At 46.4% G+C, this 27,886-nt stretch overlaps 1 protein-coding gene across 4 annotated transcripts; it reads left to right on the top strand.

The window, feature by feature from the left end:
• The first annotated feature begins 1,095 nt into the window (after nucleotides 1–1,095).
• On the top strand, nucleotides 1,096–27,308 carry CBX1 (chromobox 1). Of its 4 annotated transcripts, XM_062215805.1 has the most exons (6): nucleotides 1,096–1,293; nucleotides 2,697–2,867; nucleotides 19,523–19,699; nucleotides 20,014–20,191; nucleotides 21,113–21,207; nucleotides 25,807–27,308. In XM_062215805.1, exons 3-6 carry the CDS (start codon nucleotides 19,560–19,562, stop codon nucleotides 25,949–25,951), a joined length of 558 nt encoding a protein of 185 aa, XP_062071789.1. In that variant the 5' UTR covers nucleotides 1,096–1,293; nucleotides 2,697–2,867; nucleotides 19,523–19,559; the 3' UTR covers nucleotides 25,952–27,308. The 4 variants fall into 4 exon arrangements, with proteins under 4 accessions (XP_062071789.1, XP_062071788.1, XP_062071792.1 ...); XM_062215804.1 differs by lacking the exon at nucleotides 2,697–2,867; XM_062215808.1 differs by lacking the exons at nucleotides 1,096–1,293; nucleotides 2,697–2,867 and adding an exon at nucleotides 13,432–13,528.
• The last annotated feature ends 578 nt before the right edge of the window (nucleotides 27,309–27,886 follow it).

The raw sequence follows: 27,886 nt of genomic DNA, 5'->3' as shown, positions 1-27,886 counted from the left end.
TCCCCAGATGGGGACAACAGCTGGAGCTGGGTGGATCCAAAGCCAGGAGCTTCTTCTGGGTCTCACACATGGGTGCAGGGGCCCAAGTGCTTGGGCCATCTTCTACTGCTTTCCCAGGCCTTAGCAGGGAGCTGGATAGATTAGAGGAGCAGCCAGGACCAGAACGGGTACCCAGATGGGATGCCAGCACTGCAGGCGGAGGATTAACCTACTGCGCCACAGTGTCGCCCACCCCCTCTTTTTCTTTAAAGATTTATAATGCAGTTGCAGAGAGAGAGGGAAATCTTCCATCTGCTGGTTCACGCCCCAGATGACCCCAACCCAGGGCTGGGTCAGGCAGCAGCCAGGAGCTGGGAGTTTCTTCCGGGTCGCCAGGGGCCATCTTCTGTGACTTTCCCAGGCAGGCGCATTAGCGGGAAGCTGGGTTGGAAGTGGGGCAGCCTGGACTCCAACCAGAGCCTGCATGGGATAAAGGCTTCCCGGGCCACAGCAGGGAGCTGGCCTGGAAGAGGAGCAACCGGGACAGAATCCGGTGCCCCAACCGGGACTAGAACCCGGAGTGCCGGCACCGCAGGTGGAGGATTAGCCAAGTTAGCCGCGGTGCCGGCCTACTCTTTCAAATAAATTATATTTTAATAAAAAGGTCAGTATTAAAACTGCATGTTGGCTCAAGCAATTAAGGGGAGAAATTCAGGAAGTGACGACGAATGGGAAGTAATCACTGAGGAGTAGGAGCTGCAGATTTGAGGAGGCAGAGATCGGAGATTACACAGGTTGAAAAATTTGAGACAGATCTGAGAAACTCTGGCGAGGGATTTAAGATTCAGAAATTTCGAGGCTGTGACTCGTAGAACTGTGCATAAGTGGCTGATTTTTGAGACCAAGCACTAAGGACTCCCCGCCTGCAGCGTTCTAAACTACTGTCTCTCTGCCTGTGCAGTTTAAAAACTAAAAGTCCCGCACAGCCGCGCAAGCCGGGCGCGCGGAGCGGGACCCGCACAGCCCTTCGGGACTTGTAGTCTTGGACGGGCACCGAGTCCCATGGTGCCTTACGGCGGGTCGCCGCGCCTGCGCGGTGCAGACGGCGGGCAGCGCAGAGTGCGAGGCTCTTTTGTTCGGCTGAGGGGAGGGCCGTTGGCCGGGGCCTGCGGTACGCCGCTTCAGTGAGGGGCTCCACTGCGGCCACTCGGCTTGTTGCTTTCTGGGCGCCACTCCCCCCCCCCCGGCCGGCCCGACGCGACGCGCCAGTAGCGCGACCCCGATTCTTCTCGAGCTCTTGGGCGCTGCTTTGAGGTAAAAAGCCCGCTAGAGGCGGGGGGAGGGGGCGCGGCGGCGGCGGCGGCGGCGGGAGCCCGGGTCAGGGGCCGCGTTTTCGCCGCGGTTGGGAGCGGGGAGCGCGCTGCGGTCCGGCGCCCTATTCTCGTGTTCCCGCGCGGAACGCTCTGTTTGGCGCGGAGGGGCCGGACGCCCGCTGCGTGAAAGATGGAGAGGGCGGGGCAGTGAATCCCGAGCGAGAGACCGGAGAGGTTCGCGGTGGGCCGAGCGCTTGAGGGGCGCTTTTCCGGGCCTGGGTGGGTTGAGACAATGCGTCCGCGGGTTTGGACTGCAGAAGGGAAAACTTTGGGCGACTGCGGAGAGGACGTGGTTGGTGTTTGGATTAGGCGTCGGGCGGGGAGGAGGGGACGCCTGCGGGACCTCGGGGTTTGCAAATGTAACCTGAGGATGTTGGGCTGCCGGAGGAATTTGGCTTGCGGGGCTGCGGCGAAGTAACTTGGCATACATTGGACCAGGGGACCGGGCAGCCCAGGGTGTGCTAATGGAGGAAGATTCGTGGAATCCATTGGGGGAGAGATCCCAGAATTGGGAAAGACGGGTGCTTGCCGGGAAGCGGGGCGGGGGGAGCTGTTGGGGTAAGCAGGGCGACGTCCTGCGAACATTTCTGGATAGTGTGGAAGAGAAAAGGGGCAAACTGGCCGCCCTTGTCTCCTGCTGGGGCGTTGCAGTGCAGGCCCGTGAGAGTAACGTGTGCGGAAAGCACGCAACACTTGGCCTGCTTCGCCGTCCCAGCGTCTCTGCTACTTCCCCGAGTTTGTGTTTGGGATTGGTTTTAGTCTCACAGAGCGGGAGAATGGCAAGAATGCGTGGAGATGTTAACAGTAAGGAATGGAGTGAGGTCGAGAGAGAACTTGTGAGATGGGGTGGGAGAAGTCAATATGTGAGGACATTTTTTTCCCCCTTAGGGTCGGGTCGTGTGTTTTTAGCCAGCCTTTCTTTGTTGGAAATTCTGAATACAAAGCAGTACTTTACCCCTTTTTCAAAGCCTCATGTGAGGGCTTCGTGGATTGTTGCTCTGTTTAGGCATGTATTGGCTTAACCCAGTTGAGGTGGAATTTTTGTTTTTTTAAGATTTATTTATTTTGAAAGAGATACAGAGAAAAGAGAGAAAAAGAGATCTTCCATCCAAGTGGAATTTTTCTTATAATTTTTAAAAAAGATTTATTTATTGAAATGCAGAATTACAGATAGGTAGAGCCAGAGAGAGGGAGACAGAGGTCTTCCATCCGCTGGTTCACTCCCTGAATGGCCGCAACGGCTGGAGATGCGCCGATCCGAAGCCCGGAGCCAGGAGCTTCTTCTGGGTCTCCCACGTAGGTGCAGGGGCCAGGGGCTTGGACCATCTAATGCTGCTTTCCCAGGCCATAGCAGAGAGCTGGATCGGAAGTGGAGCAGCCGGGACTCGAACCGAACCGGCGCCCGGATGGGAAGCCGTCGCTGCAGGCCTCGGCTTTACTCTCTGCGCCACAACGCCAGGCCCCGAGATGGAGTATTTTTTAAAAGATAAGTTATACTAGAACCTGTGGCAAGAGGTAAGCTATCTCCTCCGTTGTGTCAAGAATTAATGTCAATAGTTTGGAATAGTTCTGAAAGGTCCATGGTTTTTGGAATTGATTTCAAGAACACAGAGGAAATTAGTGCCTAGTGCCTGTGTTCCTCCCTAGATACCTCACAGGCGTTTACATGGAAAGTATGATTGAAAAGCACCGGTGTTGGAACTGGTTATACCTTAATGGAGCTTCCGGGCAGTGGAGAATCTTCAGTCATTTCCAGTTTTCCCTGTGGTGATATTTTTCTTCTATGACTGCTGTTTTAAATCGCCTTTCATTAAAAATGTAAATATTGTGTAGCCTACTTGCTTCTTGCTTCTTCTTTATTAGAGGCGACCAAGTAAGGGTACCCTAGCCTTCTACCTTTTTTTTTTTAAATACAGGAATTAAAGGAAGTAATGTTGTTTTTTCTTTCCCCATTTTAGGGACTAGGAAAATGGTTTTTTAATTTTTATTTATTTATTTATTTATTGTTGACAGGCAAAGTGGACGGTGAGAGAGAGACAGAAAGGTCTTCCTTTTGCCATTGGTTCGCCCTCCAATGGCTGCCGCGGCCGGCGCACTGCGGCCGGCGCACTGCGGCCGATGCACCGCGCTGATCCGAAGGCAGGAGCCAGGTGCTTCTCCTGGTCTCCCATGGGGTGCAGGGCCCAAGCACTTGGGCCATCCTCCACTGCACTCCCTGGCCACAGCAGAGAGCTGGCCTGGAAGAGGGGCAACCGGGATAGAATCCGGCGCCCCGACCGGGACTAGAACCCGGTGTGCCGGCACCGCAAGGCAGAGGATTGGCCTATTGAGTTGTGGCGCCGGCTGGAAAATGGTTTTTTAAAAGTGCTTTAAAGGGGCAGCGCTGTGGTGTAGTAGGCTAAGCCTCTGCCTGCGGTGCCAGTGTCCCATATGGGTGCCAGTTCGTGTCCCAGCTGTTCTGCGTATAGCCTGGGAAAGTGATGGAAGATCGCTCAAGTGCTTGGGCCCCTGCATATATATGGGAGACTCAGAGGAAGCTCTTGGCTTTAGATTGGCCCAGCTCCGGCGGTTGTGGCCATTTGGGGAGTGAACCAGCGGATGCAAGACCTTCTCTCCCTCCCTCTCTGTAACTCTACCTCTCAAATAAGTAAATAAAAAAAAATCTTTAAAAAATAAGTGCTTTTAAAAGAGCGCTGATTACTTTTTGTTATCTTCTAGTAGTTTCTCCTGCCAGGTTTCTTTTTTTCACACTGTATCTGTCATGATATAACAGATTTTGTTAAAGGCAAATGACTATATTGGTAGTCTGCCATAAGATGGGGCTATACCTCTTGTTCATCCTGTGTTTGGTACATAGTATGCCATTCAGATTGTTGATGGAAGAATGAATAGGGCTTTGAGATCCTTTCTGAGAACTTCATGTGTCCGTCAACAGAATTATGGTGCAGTTACCTGGTAGCTTGCCTGTCTTCCTTTTATGACGTTTGGCAAAGTAAAACTCTTGTCCTTGGGGTGCATGTCTTAGCCTCAGTTTTTAATGTACTCTCCCTGATATTCAGTACAGAAGAGGTTATGCAGACTGTGCAATTGGCTGTTGTAAATACCTTAGGACTGGGGCCGGTGCTCTGGTGTAGCAGGTAAAGCCGTCTCCTGCAGTACCGGCACCCCATATGTGTGCCGGTTTGAGTCTAGGCTGCTCCACTTCTGATCCAGCTTTCTGATGTGACCTGGGAAAGCAGTAGAAGATGGCCCAAGTCCTTGGGCCCCTGCACTGAACGTGGGAAAACTGTAAGAAACTCCTGGCCCCTGACTTCAGATCAGCGCATCTCCAGCTGTTGTGGCCAATTGGGGAGTGAGCCAGCAGATGGAAGACCTCTCCCTCTCTTAAAAAAAAATACTTTAGGCCCTAGGTCCTAAAGTTTCAACAGTAAGTTATTATCTAGCTTGAATATTTTCTGCTTTTGTTTGTTTGTATTTAGATATATTTATTTGAAAAAGTTACACAGAGAAGGAGAGGCAGAGAGAGAGAGGTCTTCCACCTGCTGGTTCACTCCCTAATTAGCCACAATGGCCAGAGTTGCGCTGATCTGACAAAATTCAGATCCTGTCAATATTTTTAAATTCATTTTAAAGGGAGAGAGAGTTCCCAGCCACTGGTTCACTACCATCAAATGCCCACAGTAGCCTGGGCTGAGCTAGGCTAGAGCAAGGAGCTGGGAACTAAATCTAGATCTGCCTCATAGTGTGTGTTAGACAGGAGTGAAGCTAGGAGTTGGACCCAAGTACTGGATAAGGGGATGTGTGCTTCCCAAGTGACATCCTAACTGATAGGCCAAACACTTGCCCCTCCCCCACATCAGTATTTTGAATTATGTAACTTGTGTTAACCCTTTCCTGCATTTAGTGTTTATGGCTTGATGACCAGAAGGGGCATGGCTTAATTTGTCTATAAAATTGTTACTTTCTCATTAATAGAGAACTAAAATCTTGAGGGCCTAATAGAACTATGGTATTTGAGAGGTTGATGTCAGTGAGCAGGGTTTATTTTGTTAATCTGCAGACACTTTGCTCTCTGCTTTTAATGCCCCCATAGTCATAATTTTTAAAGTTGCTGGAAGGCAGAGTTACACACTGTGAAGGAGAGGCACAGAGATCTTCCATCTTCTGGTTCACTTTTCAAATGGCTGTAACAGCCAAGGCTGGGCCAAGCCTCCTGAGCCAGGAGCCTGGCACTCTGAGTTCTTCCATGTGGGTGGCAAAGGTCCAAACAGTTGGACCAACTTCTGCTGCTTTCCCAAGAGTATTAACTTTATTTTTAATTGAAAAGTACAGAGGCTGGCATTGTAGTTTAATGGGTTAGACCACTGCTGGCAATGCCAACATTCCATCTGGGCATCAGTTCAAGTCGGGGCTGCTCCTCTTTTTTTCTTCTTCTTCTTTTTTTTTTTTATTTTTATTTATTTATTTTTTTTAAAGATTTATTTATTTGAAAGGCAGAGTTACAGAGGGAGAGGTTGTCCATCTACTGGTTCACTTTCCAAATGGCTACAATGGCTGGAGCTGGGCTGGTCCAGAGCCAGGAGCTTCTGGGTCTCCTTTGTTGTTGCAGGGGCCCAAGCTTTTGGGCCATCATGTGCTGCTTTCCCAGGCACAGTAGCAAGAAGCTACATCAGAAGTGGGGTAGCCAGAACTCGATTGAGTGCCTGTACGGGATGCCAGTGTTGCAGGCAACTGCTTTACCCATTATACCACAGTGCTGGCCCCTGTTCAACTTCTGACCCAGCTCCCACGACCATTAGCCTAGGAAAGCAGCCAAAGATAGACCAAGTGCCTGGACTCTACCACCCACATGGGAGACCCAGATGGAGTTTCAGGATCCTGGCTTCAGCCTGGCCATTGTGACCATTTAGGGAGTGAACCAGCGGATGGAAGATCTCTCTAACTCTGTCTTTTAAATAAAATAAATGTCTCAAAAAATACTAATTGTGTATATTCAAGGAGTATATTTTTATGTGTCCAATATAGTCATAATTCTGTTGCAGCTTCCTGTTCCATTTTATTTCACTTGAAACCTTTGAAAGATTTGCTTGAAGCATTACTCAGGTGTCCTAACATTTGCAGATCTCTGAAACTTCTCAACCAAAAGCTATATCTATTGTTAAATTCATGTCAGCACACTCGGGATTAGCCAAGTTTCTGAACACATCTCAGATAAAATTCAAAAGATATTCATACAATAGTATTCTAGCAGTAGATCCTCTGGAATTCAACGGCAGGGGTTCCTTTAAAAATGAAACTCCAGGACACTGTGTATGTGGCACAAGTTCTTATTTTCTGCTCAGTCAAGTTTTCCATCTGGAAAGCATTTGCTTCACAAGCAGCCACAGCTAACAAACAGACTAAAAGCAGTTCAGAAACATGACTACCACCCGATATATTGCACACATGCCTTCACCTGCCCTTTGATGACTGATGGGTAGTTGCTGATTCTTTCAGCAAAGGTACTTCTTCCTTGTTTCTGTTTAGGACTTATCAATCAGATTCATCTTGTTAATAATTCCCTAAAAAACTGATGGCTTTAAACTTCTAGCCCCTATTTTCTGAGCCATCATCCTTATTGCTCATCTGGGGTTCAACAGTTTGCACAGGACCCAGTCCTACCTTTAACTGAGTGTCCAAGTAAAAATAGAAGCAGAATGCTTTTGGGAATCCTAAGGAAAGGAGAAAGAATATTTGGCTAGGTTACATAAGCTTCATGGAGGAAGTAGCAGTTAAGCCAGGTTTTTAAAATTTATTTATTTGAGAGGCAGAGTTACATAGAGAGGGAATGACAGAAAGAAGTCTTCCATCTTCTGGTTCAATTTCCAAATGGCTGCAATGGCTGGAGCTGGTCTAATCTGAAGCCAGGAGCTTCAGCCTGGCCTCCCACACAGGTTCAGGGGCCAAACCAAGTCCTTGGGCCATCTTCCACTGCTTTCCCTGGCCACAGCAGAGGTGGATCAGAAGTGGAGCAGCTAGGACTCGAACGGGTGCCCATATGGAATACCAGCACTGCAGCTGGTGGCTTTACCTGCTATGCCACAGTGCTGGCCCCTTTAAGGGGTTCTTGTAATGCAGTAGAACTTTCAGTGCTTGAACTAGGGTAACATCCTGTTTTCCATCTATGCTCCTAGTAAATGTTTACTAATTTAATTTGACTTTTTAAATAGATAGCATTAAAAGCTAACAGAACTTCAATTATAAACTTTTATAGCCATTAATTGACTAGGTTTTAAACTTAAGCTAGAGGGGAAATCGGGAATGGCGAAAAGGAATGAAGTAGGGAGTGATGTGCACAACAGTTGTCATCTGGTTCTTGCCTACCACTCTATCCGTCTAGTCACTATTTTTAAAAAAAAATTTTTTTAAGATTTATTTTATTTACTTGAAAGAGTTACAGAGAGAGGTAGAGACACAGAGAGAGGTCTTCTATCCGCTGGTTCACTCCCCAGATGGCCGCAACGGCTAGAGCTGTGCCGATCTGAAGTCAGGAGCCAGGAGCTTCTTCCAGGTTTCCCACATGGGTGCAGGGGCCTAAGGACTTGAGCCATCCTCTACTGCTTTCCCAGGCCATAGCAGAGAACTGGTTTGGAAGAGGAGCAGCTGGGACTAGAACCTGCCGATATGGGATGCCAGGGCTTTAACACACTGTGCCACAGCAGCAGCCCCTATTTTCTTTTTTTTTTTCTTTTTCTTTTTCTTTTTTTTTTTTTTTTTTAATGGCAGAGTGGACAGTGAGAGAGAGACAGAAAGGTCTTCCTTTACCGTTGGTTCATCCTCCAATAGCTCCTGCGGCCGGCGCACTGCGCTGATCCAAAGCCAGGAGCCAGGTGCTTCTCCTGGTCTCCCAAGTGGGTGCAGGACCCAAGGACTTGGGCCATCCTCCACTGCACTCCCGGGCCACAGCAGAGAGCTGGCCTGGAAGAGGAGCATCCAGGACAGAATCCAGGGCCCCGACCGGACTAGAACCCGGTGTGCCGGCACCACAGTGGAGGATTAGCCTATTGAGCTACAGTGTCGGCCTCTTTTTTTTTTTTTTTTTTTTAATTTTTAAAAACAATTTATTGATTTATTTGAAAGAGTTACAGAGATAGGAGAAACAGTGAGAGATCTTCAGTCCACTGGTTCACTCCCCAGATGACTGTAATGGCCAGGGCAGGGCCAGGCAAAAGCCAGGAGCTGCATCTGTGTCTCCCAAGTGAATGGCAGGAGCCCAAAGACTTACGCCATCTTCTGCTGTTTCTCCCAGGCCATTAGCAAGGAGCTGGATCAGAAGTGCAGCATTCCAGATGTAAATTGGCACCCATATGGGAGGCCAGCATCGCAGGTGGTAGCTTTACCCACTATGCCTCAATGCCTGCCCCTCTTTTTAATATTTATATATTTATTTGAAAGGCAGAGGGAGAGAGAGACACAGAAAGAGAGAAATATTCCATCTGCTACTTCACTCCCCCAATGGCTGCAAACAGGTGTTGGCCAGGCCAAAGCCAGGAACTCCATCATAGTCTCCTTCATGGGTGGTAGGGGCCCAAGTACTTGGGCCATCTTTTGTTGCCTTCCCATGGCATTAACAATAAGCTGGATCAGAAGTGGAATAGCCAGGGGACTCAAACCAGTACTCTGATAGGGGATGCTCGTGTCTGAAGCAGCAGCTTAATCTGCTGTGCCACAACATACAGTCCCCACCAGCCACATTTCTTTTCCTCACACAAAGCAAACTAATTTCCTTTAGGACTTTGAACCTAAAGTTGGAGTGCTTTTCTGATTGTTGCCAAGGTGTCTCCTTACCTTTCTTGTCTAACATCATTAATATTTTTGCTTATTGTCTGTGCTATGCTGTGCACATGCACACGTACAGACATACCCACTAATGCTCACTGACTTGTCCACATTAGAATGTAATGTCTAAGAGACCAAGGATTTTGTCTCTCTTTTTCAGCCCATTTTCCCAACACATCACACAATAGGTACCCACGGATATAATTTTTAAAATATATAAATACCGTAGGAACATGTGAACAGAATTAGTCAAGAATAGGACTTCAAGGAAGGCCTTCTAAGGAAGTGACAGTTAAGGAAATTGGATTAAGTGAAAAATGGGTCAAACGGCAAGGTAATTGTGATTGATAAGTTAGATGCAGGGGTCTTCAGCTCAGATGCCCACAGATCATATGAAGAGATCTTCATTTTGAAATCAGTAGGTACTGTTGAGAATTAATTGAATTGGGAGTTCTCTAGCCAAGAGATGATGGTAGTTTTAAATAGTGTGGAAGCAGTGGGGAATAGAAAAATATGAATTGGAAGATATGTAAGATATAAAATTAACAAAATTAATGAGAGACTAGATAAAGGAGAATGAGGAATCGAGGATGACTACCATATTGTTGTTTTGAATGCAGTATGAATTCTTTCAGTTGGGTGAAAACATAAACACAAGGATGCTTCAGACAGGTCATGGACCAGCTGACCCATGTGGCAGTGTGGCGCTCGGGCCAGACCTAAGCTGCCCCCGACGAGGAATGGCCATTCATGGCAAAAGCTGCTGATCTCTTCTTGCCCCTCCCTCCTTTCCTACTTGTGGGTGATGTGTGGGGGGCAGGGGTACAGAAACCTCTTGACTTTGCCCCCTTGTGGCATTGCTGGGGTCATCTTCTGACACGATGAACACCCCTCACTCTTGCCCTATTGTTGGCTGTTCCTGAGTGGGTGGACCCCTCTGTGGTGCTGGGGGACCGTCTGACAGTTTGCCCTTGCTTGAACCTTTGTGGTGTCCTGCCCCCTAGAGCCGTCCAGGTTGTTTTCTCCTCAGGTGCCTGAAGCTGAGCGGAGGTGTCCATTCTTGCCCCCGCTGCTTCCTCTGGGTGTGCCGCTGCAGTGTCTGCATATGCTCCTCAGGAGTGTTAGGGGGCCAGGTGATGAGAAAAAGAAGCATGCCGGCCTGCCATTGTCTCGCCGTTCCCATGCATACTGGGGAATCATTTGGCTTAGTGTGTGCATGCCCGTTTGCTCATTCGCTAGGGTGATGTGTGCAGTTGTGTTGAGTGATTGCGGTGTGATGCAGTCCGGCTGCTGGCTCTCTTTTGCAGGTTGCCCTCCTGGGACGTCCTGCATTTAGGCATGGACGAGGCTCAGGCGAGTGTAATTGGCAAGCCCGGTCAGCCTAGCCCCTCGGCCATGAACACCGGAGATGCCATTTCTTTCTTTCCTCCTTTCTTTTCCTTTCATTTTTTTTTTCTTTTTTAAAATATTTATTTATTTATCTGAAAGGTAAGAGTTACAGAGAGCGAGAGAGCCGCTGGTTCACTCCCAGACGGCCCCATGGCCAGGGCTGGACCAGGCCAGAGCCAGGAGCACCCTCTGCATCTTCCACATGAGTTCAGGGGCCCAAGCACTTTGGGCCATCCTCTGATACTTTCCCAGGAGCATTATCAGGGAGATGGATCAGAAATGGAGCCGCTGGGGCTCGAACCTGGCGCCCATATGGGATGCCAGCACTGAAGCACCCCCCCCCTCCAAAAAAAAAGTTCATGGAGATTTTTCAGTATATTTTTATTAAAAAGTTTATTTTATTTACTTGAAAGGCAGAGGAACAGAGAGAGAGAGACTGATCTTCCAGCAGCAACAGCCAGGCTGGACCAGGCTGAAGCCAGGAGCTCAGACTCTATTTGGGTCTCTCACATGGATGGCAAGGGCCCAAGCACTTGAGCCATCACCTGCTGCTTTCCGAGGTTCTTTAGCAGGAAGTTTGGTTGGCTGTGGAATAGTCAGGACTTAAAACTGGCACTCTAATATACGGTGTGTATGTCCCAAGCAGTGACTTAACCTGCTGTACCACAAAACTAGCCCCCACAATATCTTTTTTTTTTTTTAAGATCCATCTGTGGGGCTGGCACTGTGGCGCAGCTGGTTAAAGCCCTGGCCTAAAGTGCTGGCATCCCATATGGGCGCTGGTTCTAGTCCTGGCTGCTCCTCTTCCGATCCAGCTCTCTGCTATGGCCTGGGAAAGCAGTAGAAGATGGCTCAAGTCCTTGGATTCCTGTACCCCGTGTGGGAGACCTGGAAGAAGCTCCTGGCTCCTGGCTTTGGATCAGCCCAGCCCTGGCTGTTGCAGCCCTCTGGGAAGTGCACCAGCGGATGGAAGACTTCTCTCTGTCTCTACCTCTCTCTGTAACTATCTTTCAAATAAATAAAATAAGTCTTTTTTTTTTTTTTTAAGATCCTCATTTGAAAGGCAGAGTTACAGAGAGAGAGAGGTCTTTCCATCTGTTGGTTCACTTCCCAAATAGCTGCAACAGCCAGAACTGGGCTGATCCAAAGCCAGGAGCCAGAAGCTTCCTTCAGGTCTCCCACACAGGTTCAGGGGCCCAAACACTTGGACCATCTTCTACTGCTTTCCCAGGCCAAAGCAGAGAACTGAATCAGAAGTGAAGTTAGCCAGGACTTGAACCCGTGCTCATATGGGATGCCAGCAGTGTAGATGGTGGCTTCACCTGCTATGCTACAATGCCTACCCCCTCCCATTATCTTTTTTTTTTTTTTCTATTTATTTGACAGGTAGAGTTATAGACAGAGAGACAGACAGACAGAGAAAGGTCTTCCTTCTGTTGGTTCGCTCCCCAAATGGCTGCTGTGACCGGAGCTGCACTGATCCAAAGCCAGCCGCCTGGTGCCACCTCCTGGTCTCCCACAGGGGCACAGGGGCCCAAGCACTTGGGCCATCCTCTACTGCCTTCCCGGGCCACAGCGGAGAGCTGGACTGGAAGAGGAGCAACCAGGACTAGAACCCAGCGCCCATATGGGATGCCGGCGCTACAGGCGGAGAATTAACCAAGTGAGCCACAGCGCCGGCCCCTATCTTTTAATTTAATTTTCATGAACTTTTTGAAGCCCATATAGGTAAAGGCTGATTCTGAAATCATAACTTTTTTTTTTAAGCATTTATTTATTTATTTGAAAGGCAGAGTTACAGAGAGAGAGGGAGGGAGGGAAGTCTTCCATCAGCTGGTTCACTCCCCAGTTGGCCGCAAAGGCCGGAGCTGTGCCTGTCTGAAGCCAGAAGCCAGGAGCTTCTTCCTGGTCTCCCATATGGGTGCAGGGTCCCAAGGAGTTGAGCCATCTTCTGCTTTCCTAGACTGTAGCAGAGAGCTGGATCAGAAGAGGACAGCCGGGACTCAAACCAGCGCCCATATGGGGTGCCCGCACTGCAGGTGGCGGCTTTACCCACTACGCCACAGTGGCGGCCCCATAACTTCATAGGACTGTACTGTTTGAAACAACAAAAATTATTTTTGTCCATGTTTTGGTCTTAAGAAATCTTAAAAGTTTTTTCATAGATAAATTAGTTTGTTAAAAATTTCCATTGTTTTTCTCCCTTATCTCTTCCTTGGAAGATAAATCCTTTTGGCTGTTTACTACACCAACTTTGTTACTTTATTTTCCTGCCAGGACCACATAAAATAACATGAGAAACTTCTGCACTTTAGGCTTATTAGACATGATTTCTCAGTTTCTGATAGCATGTCTGTTTTAATCTTCCAAAAATGAGATCTTGGTTTCTCTGTTTTATAATTATTTGCTCATTTACAGTAGCCATACCTGTGGTCCTTGTGTATATTCTGAATAACTCAACTCTTTAGAGAAACCTAGTCATGAATTTTGGCCATACACATAGGACAAAATTGTTTTTTCTCATTGAGTTTTCAATGCACTGAGTTTCAGAGAAGAGAGCTGTCCTTAAACCAGTACTTAAATATAATGAGGAAGCAAGACATTTATCCAAATATATAAAGACACAGTCAGCCCTCTGTATCTGCAGGGGATTTGTTCCAGGACTCCCTGTGGATACCAAAATCCACAGTTATTCAAGTCCCGTAATACTAGGGTACTTGAAACAATTTGTTATATAAATGTTATACTGTATTGTTGAGGGAATAGTGACTAGGGAAAAATGTCTATATGTTCACTACTGATGTAATTTTTTCTCCCAAATATTTTCCATCATGGTTGGATTGCAGATGCAGAACTCACAGATAAGGAGGGCTGCCTGCAAGTAATTCCAGAGCTCATGAAAGCTGACATCACAATAATCCTGGAAAAACAAAAGAAAAAAAAAAAGGAAAAAAACCCACAATAATCCTGTGAGAATCTTACATCTGTTTCGTGGAGGAGGAAACAGAGTTTACTGTAAATATATATGTGACTGCCTGTAGACATAAAGTTGTTTCGGAAAGGTCAGAGAAGGGAAAGTTACTGGAGGCTAAGCTTTGGAGTCATGCAGGTTTTGTTTTGCTTACACTGGTATTTGGGTGAGCAGATCTTTCCTTGGGTAACAGATCACACAGGAACTGTAATCATGTTTCTGGTGCTGCTTTTGGCTTCTGGTAAAAGGGACACCAAGGATCCTTCAGTTGCTTTTCCAATTTTTGTTGCTGCTCAGAAATGTTCTAGAGTGAATGATAAAAATGAAAATTCAAGAATATTGATTGGCTTTTCTCATTGCTCCAGCCTTTTTCTAAATCTTGTGGAGGATATAAGATACCTGACTTTTAGCTAGCTTTGAGAATTGATTGATGCTTACAGTAAAGTATGTAATTTTGCTTGTAGTATGTAGTTTTTGCCAATCTTGTAGCAGTGGCTTTTATCCAAAGATGTGAGTCAATCACCTATGAACCTATGAATAAAAGGTGCAGGTACCATGGTCAAAGCAGCACTCTTTGCAATAATAAAAAATAGGAAACAATCTAAATTTTCATCACTAAGTAGAATGATTATTAAAATATGGTTGTCTATATAGTGGAACACTATGGCAGCAGTAGCTAGATATCAGCTAGAGTCTGTACTGACCCTTGTGATTCATAGTAAGAGGATCAGATGGGTAGTATTCAGTGGTTAAGTGTAATTACTTGAAAGAAGAGTTTCTGGGGGGACGGTTACCATTTTGGGGTAGTCCATAGTCATTGCTTCCCTTCTGTCTATTGAGAAAGGGAGTATTTTCCAATTTCCAGGTCCAGATTAATGTAGGGAATTGTGGTGCTTTTTACCTAAAGGTGGTTGTCAGGTTTTTTTCTCTGTACTATAACCAAAGATTGACATGAATCTTGTTATCCCTTCAACTGACAGAAAAGTACTTGTCATTTGCCAATCAGAATTCTGAAAGTCTGAAAGTGTCTCCAGGAAGAACAGTCCTTAAATCAGAGGCACAATAAAACTAGCCAAGAATTTAGCCAAAAGTTACTGCATTCACAGGGGCCAGCATTGTGGTGCAGTGGGTGGTGCTCATCCCATAATCCCATATCAGAATGCCAGTTTTTGAGTCCCAGCTGCTGCTGCCTTTTTTTTTTTTTTTTTTGGCACATTTATTTATTTATTTTTTTATTTTATAGACACATTTTTTTTTATTTTATAGTTTTTTTTTTTTTTAAGATTTAATTATTTATTTGAAAGTGTTACACAGAGAAGGAGAGGAAGAGAGAGAGAAAGAAAGGTCTTCCATTTGCTGGTCCATTCCCCAATTGGCTGCAAAGGCCAGAGCTGTGCTGATCCAGAGCCAGGAGCTTCTTCCGCATCTCCCCACACAGGTACAGGGGCCCCAGGGCTTGGGCCATCTTCTACTCCTTTCCCAGGCTGTAGCAGAGAGCTGGATCAAAAGTGGAGCAGCTGGGACTCGAACTGGCATCCATATAGGATGCTGGCACTGCAGGTGGCATCTCTACCCGCTATGCCACAGCGCTGGCCCCTGCTCTACTTCTGATCTAGGTTCCTACTAATGGGCCTGGGGAGGCAGCAGAAAGTGGCCCAACTACTTGGGCTGCTGACACCCATGTCGGGGACTAATATGAAATTCCTGGTTCTTGAATCCAACCTGACTCAGACCTGGTTGTTGCAGCCATCGGGGAGTGACCCAGTGGCTGGAACAATGATCAGTCTCTCTCTTTCAAATAAATAAATAATTTTTAAAAAATTACATTCAGTACTTACCCTAACAGGTTAAAAAAAAACACAAGGGATTGGAAAGGAGAGGGAAGGAAAGCAAAGTATAACATTATGTGTATGGAGAGAAAGTGGTAGAAAGATGGCTAAATCTGATCTTGGCACAGGTGTGTTCTCTAGACAGGTTATTGTCTATGCTAAAAGAAAACATTATTTTGTGCCACTCTGCAAGAGTTCAGAATATCCTTAGTGGAGGATGAAATTACTTTTCTGATGGAGACCATTTCTTTTTCTTTTTCTTTTTGAAGATTTATTTATTTGTTTATTTTATTTTATTTTATTTTATTTAATTTGAGAGGTAGAGTTATAGACAGTGAGTGAGAGAGACAGAGAGAAAGGTCTTCTTTCGGGTCACTCCCCAAATGGCTGCTATGACCAGAGCTACGCCAATCCGAAGTCAGCAGCCAGGTGCTTCTTCCTGGTCTCCCATGCAGGCGCAGGGCCCAAGCACTTGAGCCATCCTCCACTGCCCTCCCGGGGCACAGCAGAGAGCTGGACTGGAAGAGGAGCAACCGGGACTAGAACCTGGCGCCCATGTGGGATGCTGACACTGCAGGCAGAGGATTAACCAAGTCATGGCGCCAGCCCCAATTTATTTGAAAGGCAGATTTTACAGAGGAGCAGAGAGAAGTCTTTTGAAATCCACTGGTTCACTCTCCAAATGGTCACAATGGCCAGCACTGCACCAATCCAAAGCCAAGAGCCTGGAGCTTCTTCTGGGTCTCCCATGTGGTTGCAGGGTTCTAAAGTACTTGGGCCGTCCCCTACTGCTTTCCCAGGCCATGGCAGAGCTGGATTGGAAGTGGAGCAGCCAGGACCCCAACCAGTGCCTGTATGAGATGCCAGCACTTCAGGCAGTGGCTTTACCCATTATGCCACAACACTGGCCTCACCATTTCTTATTCTCTTGAATCTCAAGTACTCAGCACAGTATCTAGAATTTTTTCAAATGTTTATAAAGTCAAAATTAATCATAGATACAAACAGGACTATCTGAGAGTATAACCCTAAGTATCTCTAAAAGTTACAAATGACTCATAATCCTGACATTAGTGAAAGGTTTGTTATCTCTTACATGGCCAATAAATATTCTCTTTCTAAAATGCATTTCTATATATGCCAATTTTAAAGTGTTTAGAATAATTCCTACTTGATTCCTTTTCCCAAGGAAGCCAGGAATGACCAGTTAAGCCTAAGTTAGTATTGTTTCAAACTCAAGCAGAGTACTGATTCCTTCTCCCTTGTCTTGAACTATCTGTCATTCTCTTAATTCTTTTGTATCTCATTCTGTGCAACTATGGTCCCTCATTTTTGTGAGATTTTGGTCAGTTTTACTGACCAGTTTTGTTTTATTGGTATCTTATGGCGCCATCTACTGACAAAAATTGGTAACCTAAGGCTAAACCCAGAAGTCAAAGGATGAAAGACTGAAATAAAGATTTTTATAGGGGACTAGAATTTTCTTTCATTTTGTTTGAAAGGCAGAGAGAAAGAGAGACATATATTAAGAGAGAGAACTTCCATCTGCTAGTTCACTTCCCAAATACCACCAGCAGCCAGGGCTGGGTCAGGCCAAAGCCAAGAACCCAGAACACAATCTGGGTCTCCTACCTAGTTGGCAAAGATACAAGTACTTGAGCCATAATCTGCTGCCTCCCAGGATGTACATTAGCAGGAAACTGGATTAGAAGCAGAGTAGCCAGGACACCAAACACCCAACCCAGGAGACTAGATTTTTAATATTGCAAACACCCCTAGGTGTAATAATATTTGTTAAAAGATTTATTTGATATGGACATACATATATATATATGGGATGGAGAGGGCATGAGAGAGCGAGTACTCCTCCATCCACTGTCCTGTTACCAAATGCAACAGGCTGGTCTGGGCCAAGGAAAAAGCTGAGAGCAAGGAGCTTAATCCAGGTCTCCACATGGTTGGCAGGAACCCAGTTACTTGAGCCACTGCTCCCTATGCTGGCTCACTTCCCAGGGTCTTTATTAGCAGAAAGTTGGAGGCAGTAGTGATCCCAGTCACTTCGGTTGGAGTCATAGATGCCTGCTCTATTTGGTTTTATGACTTATTTACTTATTTGAAAGGTTGAGTGACAGGGAGAGGCATCTTGCATCTGCTTGTTCTCTCCCCAGATGGCTGCAACAGCTAGGTCTGGACCAGTTGGAAGCCAGGAACTCCATTCTGGTCTCCCACATGGGTGTCAGGAGCCCAAATACTTGGGCCGTATTCTGCTGCAGGAAGCTGGCCTGGAAACAGAGCAGCTGGGACTTGAACTCATGCTCAGATGTGGGATGCCTTTGTGGAAAGTGGCAGCCTAACCCCCTGGCCACAATGCTGGTACCGAAGATGTATTTTGGTGGAGGGGGGGTGCTGTGCCACAGTGTGTTAAAGCCCTGGCCTGCAGCACAGGCATGCCATATAGCTGCCGGTTCAAGTCTCAGCTCCTCCACTTCTGCTCCAGCTCCCTGCTGATGTGCCTGGGAAAGCAGTGGAGGATGGCCCAAGTCCTTGCACCCCTGCATCCATGTAAGAGACCTGGAGGAAACTCCTGGCTTCAGATCAGCTCAGCTCTGGCCATTTGGAGAGTGAGCCAGTGGATGGAAGACCTCTCTCTGTCTCTGTCTCTGTCTCTAGCTCTCTCTGTAACTCTTTCAAGTAAATAAAATAAAGAAAAGAAAAAAAACTTAGATTATATTTGTGGTTATCACCTGTACACACACAGTTTCCAAGTTATTGCAGTACTCCAAAGAATTTCATGGTCATTCTGTCATTTTGTGAGTCTTTTGTCTTAGATCTAAACTGTAAAAATAAACTGAGTAGAATAAGAAGTTCATAAAGTCCATTACAGTGGTAAAATGGAAACCATATAGGGCAGATATTATGATATAGTGGATTAAGCAATGGCTTGGGGTGCCTACTGCCTCTATCTAGCTCCACTGCTTCTGGTCTTGCTTTCTGCTAATGCATCCTGGGAGGCAGCAGATGATGCTTGGGGCCCTGTCAAATGGAGTTTCGGGCCCCTGACTTCAGCCTGGCCCAGCCCTGACTAGGCATTTAGGGAGTGAACCAGCAAATGGAAAATCCCTCTCTCTCTTTCCACCTCTCCACACCCACCTACTCCCCCATCCCCCCATCACTGCATTCAAGTAGATGGAAATTTAAAAAAAAAAAAAAAAAAAAACTTTTAACAAAAGGAAAATAGAGAATAAGAGACAGTATGGATCAGAGAATTATCGGTATATAAGTTTGATGTGGGCATATTATTTTAAAAGGATTCCTATTTCAGTCTAATTTAGTATTTTAGGGACCATAGCATATAAAGTACTTTTTTTTAAAGTTTCTATATGGCTTTTTTTGTTTTTTGTTTTTGACAGGCAGAGTGGACAGAGAAAAAGGTCTTCCTTTGCCATTGGTTCACCCTCCAATGGCCGGTGCACCGCGCTGATCCGAAGGCAGGAGCCAGGTGCTTCTCCTGGTCTCCCATGGGGTACAGGGCCCAAGGACTTGGGCCATCCTCCACTGCACTCCCGAGCCACAGCAGAGAGCTGGCCTGGAAGAGGGGCGACCAGGACAGAATCTGGCTCCCTGACCGGGACTAGAACCTGGTGTGCCAGCGCTGCTAGGCAGAGGATTAGCCTGTTGAGCCACAGCGCTGGCCAATGTATTTTGAAAGAGCTACAGAAAGAGATTTTCCATCCACTGGTTCATACCCAAGATGGCCACAATGGCTGGGGCTGGTTCAAACTGAAGCCAGGAGCCAGGAGTTCCTTCCAAGTCTCCCGCATGGATGGCAGGTGCCCAAGCGCTTGGGCCATCTTTCACTGCTTTTCCCAGCCATTAGCAAGGAGCCGGATTGGAAGTGGAGCAGCCTAACTTGCACCCATATGGGATGCTGACCCATGTATATAAAAGTTTTTGAATGAATATGCAAGAATAAAAAAGTTTTGCTGTGAGATTTATCAGTGCTAACTCTGTAGCTGAACATTTCAGAAAAGGTTTTTATATGTTGAAAATAGGCATAACATTATAAGTAACATGCAGTATTAAAGTCCTCTCTGATCTCCATGATTTTCCGAACATTCAGATATTTAACCCTAATGCCCATTTCATTTCTTTTACCATTTTAGCAGCGTCACCCTTTACACCAGAAAGCTGGCGGGCACTATGGGGAAAAAACAAAACAAGAAGAAAGTGGAGGAGGTGCTAGAAGAGGAGGAAGAGGAATATGTGGTGGAAAAAGTTCTTGACCGAAGAGTTGTAAAGGGCAAAGTGGAGTACCTCCTAAAGTGGAAAGGTTTCTCAGAGTAAGTTTCATTGACACGGGTAAATTTAGTCATCAACTGTTTATTGGGAATCTAATGATACACAGCTGTGATAGATGCAGTAAAAAAATGAATCATGGCTTTCATGGCTTATGGTCTGACAGGAATATGACCTACATGTATAGTGCGAAAAAGCAAGATAGGGATTTCTTTGTAAAGAAAATTGATTTTGTCCTGGGCAAAATGTGGCTGTTCATTAATAGTAATTCCTCTTGTCCTCCCTGTATTTATATCCTTTGTATAAGTACACTTAATTTGAAGGAAAGTGACTTGCTGTACCTTGTGGTTGGTTTCAGTGAAGACAACACGTGGGAACCAGAAGAAAATCTGGATTGCCCTGACCTCATTGCTGAGTTTCTGCAGTCACAGAAAACAGCACATGAGACAGATAAGTCAGAGGGAGGCAAGCGCAAAGCTGATTCTGATTCTGAAGATAAGGGAGAAGAGAGCAAACCAAAGAAGAAGAAAGAAGAGGTAAGGCTAGAAATAAGGATTTTTCCTAGTCCAGAATTGATAGTACTGACAGAGAAGCTTCTGAAGACCAGATAATTAAGTTTTGTTAAGTCTCCTCAGATCTTAGCAAGCATTTCCTCTCAATCTCCTATGAAACCCTATGATCTACCCTCATTATCCAGGCTTTAGGAATAATAAGTATAATACTTTTTGAGGACAGATATAAGGGCAAACGAAACGATTCCTGTAAATAGATAGCTTTAATCATTTGATTAAGCATATGATTTGCGGTAATAGTTTTGATTTATCCAACACCTTAAGGTCAGTTGTCTTTTGAGGGTGAAGAGAAGTCCTGGAGAAACAGTCATGGTAAACATTTAGTCTGCTCTTTGGAGTCTATATTCCTTTTCATATATGGGAAACCTCAAGCATTCATACCTTGATGAATCACTCCAAAGGATTCCAAAAGGCCTGTTACTAGGAGCCGGCGCCGCAGCTCAATAGGCTAATCCTCTGCCTTGCGGCGCCGGCACAACGGGTTCTAGTCCCAGTCGGGGCACCGATCCTGTCCCGGTTGCCCCTCTTCCAGGCCAGCTCTCTGCTGTGGCCCGGGAGTGCAGTGGAGGATGGCCCAAGTGCTTGGGCCCTGCACCCCATGGGAGACCAGGAGAAGCACCTGGCTCCTGCCATTGGATCAGCGGTGCGCCGGCCGCAGCACGCCAACTGCGGCGGCCGTTGGAGGGTGAACTAACGGCAAAGGAAGACCTTTCTCTCTGTCTCTCTCTCTCACTGTCCACTCTGCCTGTCCAAAAAAAAAAAAAAAAGTATCGATGATCTATTAGCAAAAGGGTGTGCAATTGCACTAAGCAGACATGGGAGTGACTCCAGTCTGGATGACAGTTCCACATAGATCAAACTGCTCTACCTATCTGGTTTTTACAGTCAGAAAAGCCACGAGGCTTTGCCCGGGGTTTGGAGCCGGAACGGATCATTGGAGCTACAGACTCAAGTGGAGAACTCATGTTCCTGATGAAATGGTGAGTCTGCCAGTGGATCTGTGTGTTGTCTTTTTCTTCTCCCCATCTGTTCCATGCCAGAGGAAAAGAGCTGGACCTTCGAAATTCCAGTTGCCCAGGTGTGAAATCTTTAAGATGACATAGTCCTTCGATAGTGACCCTCAGCCTGACTGCCACCCTGAACTCATGAGTTACAGGTAGGGGCCCTTAGGATTCTCGATCTTTGCCTGGTTTTTTGAGGAGGTGGGAAAAAATCCAAATTGAGAGGGTGAGGGAAGAAATCACATTTCACTTTGAAAATGATGAAAGAAAATATGAAATGTGACTGGACCACCCTCCCCTTTACCACCTCCTTAAAGATCTGGCTGGCTGCAGGATCACAGACTCTTCCCAGGGTTAGGAAAGAATGTTTGTAGCTCTTCCTTTGTCCTTGATTGTTCAATCCTTTCCAGTTTGTGTAAATTGTGCAATTCCAGGATAAGCCAGCAGGGGTCAGCAGGACCCCTTTCCTGTTCATGAGCATAGTGCAAGGCTGCCTTTTCCATTCATTCTAAGTGTAAATATGGTTTTAGTAATGCCCCATCAAACTACTTAATGAAGACATTTATCTTAAAAATCTTACAATTTTTTTAAAGATTTATTTATGTATTAGAGGCAGAGAGCAAGAAGTCTTCCAACCACTGGTTCACTCCCCAAATGGCTTCAATGGCTAGAGCTGGGCCGACCCAAAGCCAGGTGCCAGGAGCTTCTTCCGGGTCTCCCATGCAGGTGCAGGGGCCCAAGGATTTGGGTCATCATCTACTGCTTTCCTAGGCCATGGCAGAGAGCTGAATCGGAAATTGAGCAGCCAGGACTCGAATCAGTGCCCGTATGGGATGTCACACTGAAGGTGGTGGCTTTACCCACTACACCACAGTGCCATCCTCAAAATGTGTCGCTTATGGGAGATTTGATACCAGGAATTATTTAGCTAGAATGCATGTTCTCTGCATGTGATCATGTGAATTAAAGTAGTTTATATTACTTAAGACTACATTCCTTTGGTTGACTCACTACTGCGTCTACAAGTTAAGATTGAATGTTGGGGGGCCGGCGCTGTGTCATAGCAGGTAAAGCTGCCCGGCTGCTTCACTTCTGATCCAGCTTTCTGCTATGGCCTGGGAAAGCAGTAGAAGTGGCCCAAGTCCTTGGGACCTCACACCCTCATGGAAGACACGGAATAAGCTTCTGGCTCCTGGCTCCTGGTTTCAGAAAGGCCCTGCTCCTGCCATTGCAGCCATTTGGGGATTGAACCAGTATATGGATGACTTCTCTCTCCCTCTCTTTTTTTCTCTTTCTTTTTTTTTTTTTTTTTAAGATTTATTTAATTATTTGAAAGAGTTACAGAGAGAAAGAAAGGCTCAGAGAGAGAGGTCTTCCAATTGCTGGTTCACTCCCCAGATGGCCGCAATGGCTGGAGCTGTACCATTCCGAAGCCAGGAGCCAGGAGCTTCTTCCAGGTCTCCCATTCGGGTGCAGAGACCCAAGGATTTGGGCCATATTCCACTGCTATGCCAGGCCATAGCAGAGAGCCGGATTGGAAGTGGAGCAGGCGGCGGCTTCACCAGCTACGCCAAAGCGCCGGCCCCTCTCTCTCTCCCCCTCTCTCTGCCTCTCCTCTCTGTAACTCTGCTTTGCAAATAAATAAAAAACAATTTTAAAAAAAATTTGGATAATGGAGTATAAAACTTTTTAAATGATTTCTTTGGAGAGCGGAAGTATTGGCCCATTTCCAAAAACTGCCAATATTCTTGTCAGTGAGATGACTGAACTTAACTCAGGGTGTTGTACATTTGTCAACAAATGATAGCATGCTTCAGGTCCACCATAGCTGTTTTCTTTTTTATTTATTTATTTATTTATTTATTTATTTGACAGGCAGAGTGGACAGTGAGAGAGAGACAGAGAGAAAGGTCTTCCTTTTTGCCATTGGTTCACCCTCCAATGGCCGCCGCAGTTGGCGCGCTGCGGCCAGCGCACCGCGCTGATCTGATGGCAGGAGCCAGGTGCTTCTCCTGGTCTCCCATGGGGTGCAGGGCCCAAGCACTTGGGCCATCCTCCACTGCCCTCCAGGGCCACAGCAGAGAGCTGGCCTGGAAGAGGGGCAACCGGGACAGAATCCGGTGCCCCTACCGGGACTAGAACCCGGTGTGCCGGCGCCGCAAGGCGGAGGATTAGCCTAGTGAGCCACGGCGCCGGCCGCTGTTTTCTTTTTTTAAGATTACGTTATTTATTTGAAAGTCGGAGTTACACAGAGAGACGAGAGGCAGAGAGAGAGAGAAGTCTTCCATCTGATGGTTCACTCCCCATTTGGCTGCAGTGGTTAGAGCTGTGCTGATCAGGAGCCAGGAGCTTCTTCAGGTCTCCCAGGCGGGTACAGGGGCCCAAGGACTTGGGCCATCTTCCACTGCTTTCCCAGGCCATAGTAGAGAGCTGGATCGGAAGTGGAGCAGCCGGGACTTGAACTGGTGCCCATATGGGATGCCAGTGCTGCAGGCTGGGGCTTTAACCTGCTGCGTCACAGCACCAGCCCCCCCCCCCCCCCCAATACCTGTTAATAGTAGTACATTTCCCTCCTGTTCTCTTGGGTCCATTGCTCAAAACTGCTTTAAGAGCTTACTCTTTTCTGGTTCATGGGGCTGTGTGGCTCCAGTTCCCTGGAGGTTTTGGGGATACCTTATCTGCTGCTGCCCTATACTGCTGCTTTCACCTAGGGCATTCTCAGTGACCTGAAGATAAGCATGTACTCATGATTCCATTATAATGAGTGAAATTTTCATATTTTAGAAACATTTTAGGAGCCAGCATTGTGGCACAGAAGTTTAACTCCCAGCTGCTCTGCTTCTGATCCAGCTTTCTCCTAATGTGCTAGGAAAGGCAGCAGAAGATGGCCCAAGTACTGGGGCTCCTGCCACCCATGTGGGAGATGAGGACAGAGTTCCTGACTTCCAACTTCAGCCTGGCCCAGACCTGGCTGTTGTGGAGGAGAGAACCAGAGATGGAAGATTGATCTCTCTCTCTCTCTCTTTCTCTCTGTGTCAGCCTTTCAAAGAAATATATCTTTTTTTTTTTTTTTTTGATGAAAACATTTTAAAATCCAGAAAAACATGAAGAATTATATAACAGCTCCTTATTTTCTGGCCATTTCAAAATACTTGGATGTTGCATGAGATGGGCATTTGGTAGTATCAGTAGTAAAGATCTCTCCATAGGCTCTTATCAGCTGGGATATGGCTTTTGGAAAAGTGAGGTAGCCCTCCTTTCCCCTAAGAGAATCTGGACAGTCATGCTTTTTTTTTTTTTTTTTTAAAGATTTATTTATTTATTTGAAAGTCAGAGTACACGGTGGAGGGGGGGGTCTTCCATCTGCTGGTTCACTCCCCAAATGGCTGCAATGGCTGGAGCTGCGCTGATCTGAAGCCAGGAGCTTCTTCCGGGTCTCCCATGTGGGTGCAGGGGCCCAAGGACTTGGGCCATCTTTTACTGCTTTCCCAGGCCACAGCAGAGAGCTGGATCGGAAGTGGGGCAGCCAGGACTCAAACCGGCACCCATATGGGATGCTAGCACTTCAGGCCAGGGCATTAACCCGCTGCACCACAGCGCCGGCCCTAGTCATGCTTTCTTTAGCCCTTCGCAGAGGTTCAGATAGAGTAGATCATCAGATAGCCTAGCTTCTGACAAAGGTATCCAGAAGGGTTTTTCAACAAGCGAAAATCTCTGAGGATGTCACTAAAGCTGCCAGTAAGTGCTGCTTGGGTCATGTTTTCACTCTTTTCCAGCTTGCTTTTTTTTTTTTTTTTTTTTTTTTTTTAAATTTAACAGGTAGAGTTAATAGAAAAGACAAATAGAAAGGTCTTCCTAGCCGGCGCCGCAGCTCAATAGGCTAATCCTCCGCCTTGCGGCGCCAGCACACCGGGTTCTAGTCCCAGTCGGGGCACCGGTCCTGTCCCGATTGCCCCTCTTCCAGGCCAGCTCTCTGCTGTGGCCAGGGAGTGCAGTGGAGGATGGCCCAAGTTCTTGGGCCCTGCACCCCATGGGAGATCAGGAGAAGCACCTGGCTCCTGCCATTGGATCAGCGTGGTGCGCCGGCCGCAGCGCGCCTACCACGGCGGCCATTGGAGGGTGAACCAACGGCAAAAAGGAAGACCTTTCTCTCTGTCTCTCTCTCTCACTGTCCACTCTGCCTGTCAAAAAAAAAAAAAAAAAGAAGAAGAAAGGTCTTCCTTCCATTGGTTCACTCCCCAAATGGCCGCCACAGCTGGCGCTACGCCGATCCGAAGCCAGGAGCTTCCTCCTGGTCTCCCATGTGGGTGCAGGGCCCAAGCATTTGGGCCATCCTCCACTGCCCTCCCGGGCCACAGCAGAGAGCTGGACTGGAAGAGGAACAACCGGAACTAGAACCTGGCGCCCATATGGGATGCCAGCGCTGCAGGCAGAGGATTAACCAAGTGAGCCATGGCGCCGCCCCCTCCAGCTTACTTTTTTGGAATCAGTATTTTTGAAGCAGTATTCCCTAGGTGATCCAAGTTAGGAAACTACTATCACCTGGTATCAAAATCTCTCTGTGCTTTGTTTCTACAGGAAAAACTCTGATGAGGCCGACCTGGTCCCTGCCAAGGAAGCCAATGTCAAGTGCCCACAGGTTGTCATTTCCTTCTATGAGGAAAGGCTGACGTGGCACTCCTATCCCTCGGAGGATGATGACAAAAAAGATGACAAGAATTAAGTCTCTTGAGTACCAGCCCCATCACATCCGACTGTGGGTTTCAAGTGAGGAGGGAAGAAGTTCTACTTGTCTTGACACCATAGAGGTGGCTTGAGAAGATGTCCTTTGAAGAGCCAGTATAGTTTCTGTGCCCTGCAGCAGCCCAAGTGCTTTAAGCTGTTCCAAGCTATGTAGTTCACACACCCATCCCAGTGGAGGGGAATGGGGAGAAGTGTTTCAAGGCAGCCCGTTCTGTGCTTTGCTGAGAGAAGCAAAGGGCCTTCTATGAAGGACAAAACTTGCAGAATTGGGTGTGTGGGAGAACAAAAAGATACTGTAGGTCTTCAAAGAGCATCTCCACAACCCACAGCCTTCTTCCCAATAGTGTTAACTCTGCGTTTTTACAGCGTAGCATGTGTGTAGTTTTTGGCTATTACTGGTGTATTATTTAGGGGTGGGAGGGATGGGATAGGGAGAAAGGGAAATGGGTTGGATCATTTTGATTAAAATTTGGGGCTTGATTGGGGAAATGATGAAACAGTAGAGAGAACAACTAACTGAAGATTCGGTTCTATGTCCAGGATATTTTACCTTTTCAAAAAAATGTCATTGACACCATAAATGGGGACTGCGAGAGACTGTTTAAAAGCTGTGAATGCCTGAAACCTGTAAGCCAAGGTGTTCCCTGCCTGAGCTTAATGTCCCCCACAGAGGACTAAGCCAGTTCACAAGTTACCAAAGCTGCCGTTTTGGAGATGGAGACTGACTGGGGAGGGAGAATGTACACAGGCAGATAGAGCATTCTGTCTCAGAGGTGCTAATTCTTGAAATTAGACAAGACCCTTTCTTTTCCAATTATGAAGTTGTATCAGCTTATCCATCCAAACCACTGGCTGAGGTATTGGAAGAGGGGAAGAGAGTGGTACAGGAGATGGCAGAGTAGGGAAGAACAAGGACCCATACTCCTAAGGTAGCAAACTCTTGAAGCCTCTGGTTTGTTTTGAATTTTGAACTCTGAAACCATGGGTGGCAGGGTTCAGTCACTGACAGCACAAGTTTCATTGAAACTATTCAAGGGTTGAATTTCAGAAGCCCTGGTCTCAGGAGAAGAATAATCATTCATACTGGGGCAGTGGTTTACTTTGAAACACCAAACCGTTTTGTTTTTTTTATCCTAAGAATTAACTGAGACCCAAGATGTTCCGTCTTGATTCCCAAGATCCATCAGTTCTTGACATGGTCTAGACCTGCATCTAGAGCTGCATTGTAAAAATCTCTGTAGGCATGTGTTAGGTTTCTGTGAAAACTTTGTTTAAATGTAAACTTCATACCACACTCAGTTTTTGTCTTAATAAAACTATAGATTTATATTCTCTGATTTCTGTCTTGATTCTTAGAAACCCTTCTTGCCCAATACTCCTTGTAGCTTCAGTCTATGAGAGGAGTGCAGATGGCTTCTACGTTGGAATGGTTTTTTCTTGGACATTGTGGGGTTGAAACTCTGGTGTCTGGCATACATGTTCAAGTGGTCTGTCTCAACCATATTAATTTACCTAAATACTGATTATTTATGATTGCAGTATAGATGATCACATTTTGTCTTCAGTACTGCTAAAAGTTTATAATTTATTGAGCAGTTGTAACCTCTTCCATTCTAGGAAACAATATAGGTTGAGTAGGTTTAGTTCATGGCTCTGATAGGTAAGAGACTAAAAGCAGCTTCTCCAGAATTTTCAGGAATTGGCCCTGTGTTACAGAGTTTCAATGTCATTCAATTTCTTAACGTCATTTTCTGCTTATAATTTTAGAGCCAAAATAAAATTCAACTTTTGTCGTGTTTAAAAAGGGAAGTAGTATTTCCACTGAAAACAATTTGGTGTACAGTTGAACTCTTACCAGCACAAAGCATTTGTTTCAGATAAGCCGATGGGTAGATAATTCTTTTAAAAAGCCTCT

Source organism: Lepus europaeus, chromosome 18 (genome assembly GCF_033115175.1).
Source record: "Lepus europaeus isolate LE1 chromosome 18, mLepTim1.pri, whole genome shotgun sequence".
In the NCBI taxonomy this organism is placed as follows: domain Eukaryota; kingdom Metazoa; phylum Chordata; class Mammalia; order Lagomorpha; family Leporidae; genus Lepus; species Lepus europaeus.
This window is presented reverse-complemented; position numbering and strand designations above follow the sequence as displayed.

What these genes read in the sequence shown, in the direction of transcription:
- CBX1 (XM_062215804.1), top strand. Translation starts at nt 19,560, where the DNA reads ATGGGGAAAAAACAAAACAAGAAGAAAGTGGAGGAGGTGCTAGAAGAG. An exon ending in AAGTGGAAAGGTTTCTCAGA is followed by an intron (nt 19,700 to 20,013) that starts GTAAGTTTCATT and finishes GGTTGGTTTCAG; the next exon opens with TGAAGACAACACGTGGGAAC. An exon ending in CTCATGTTCCTGATGAAATG is followed by an intron (nt 21,208 to 25,806) that starts GTGAGTCTGCCA and finishes TTGTTTCTACAG; the next exon opens with GAAAAACTCTGATGAGGCCG.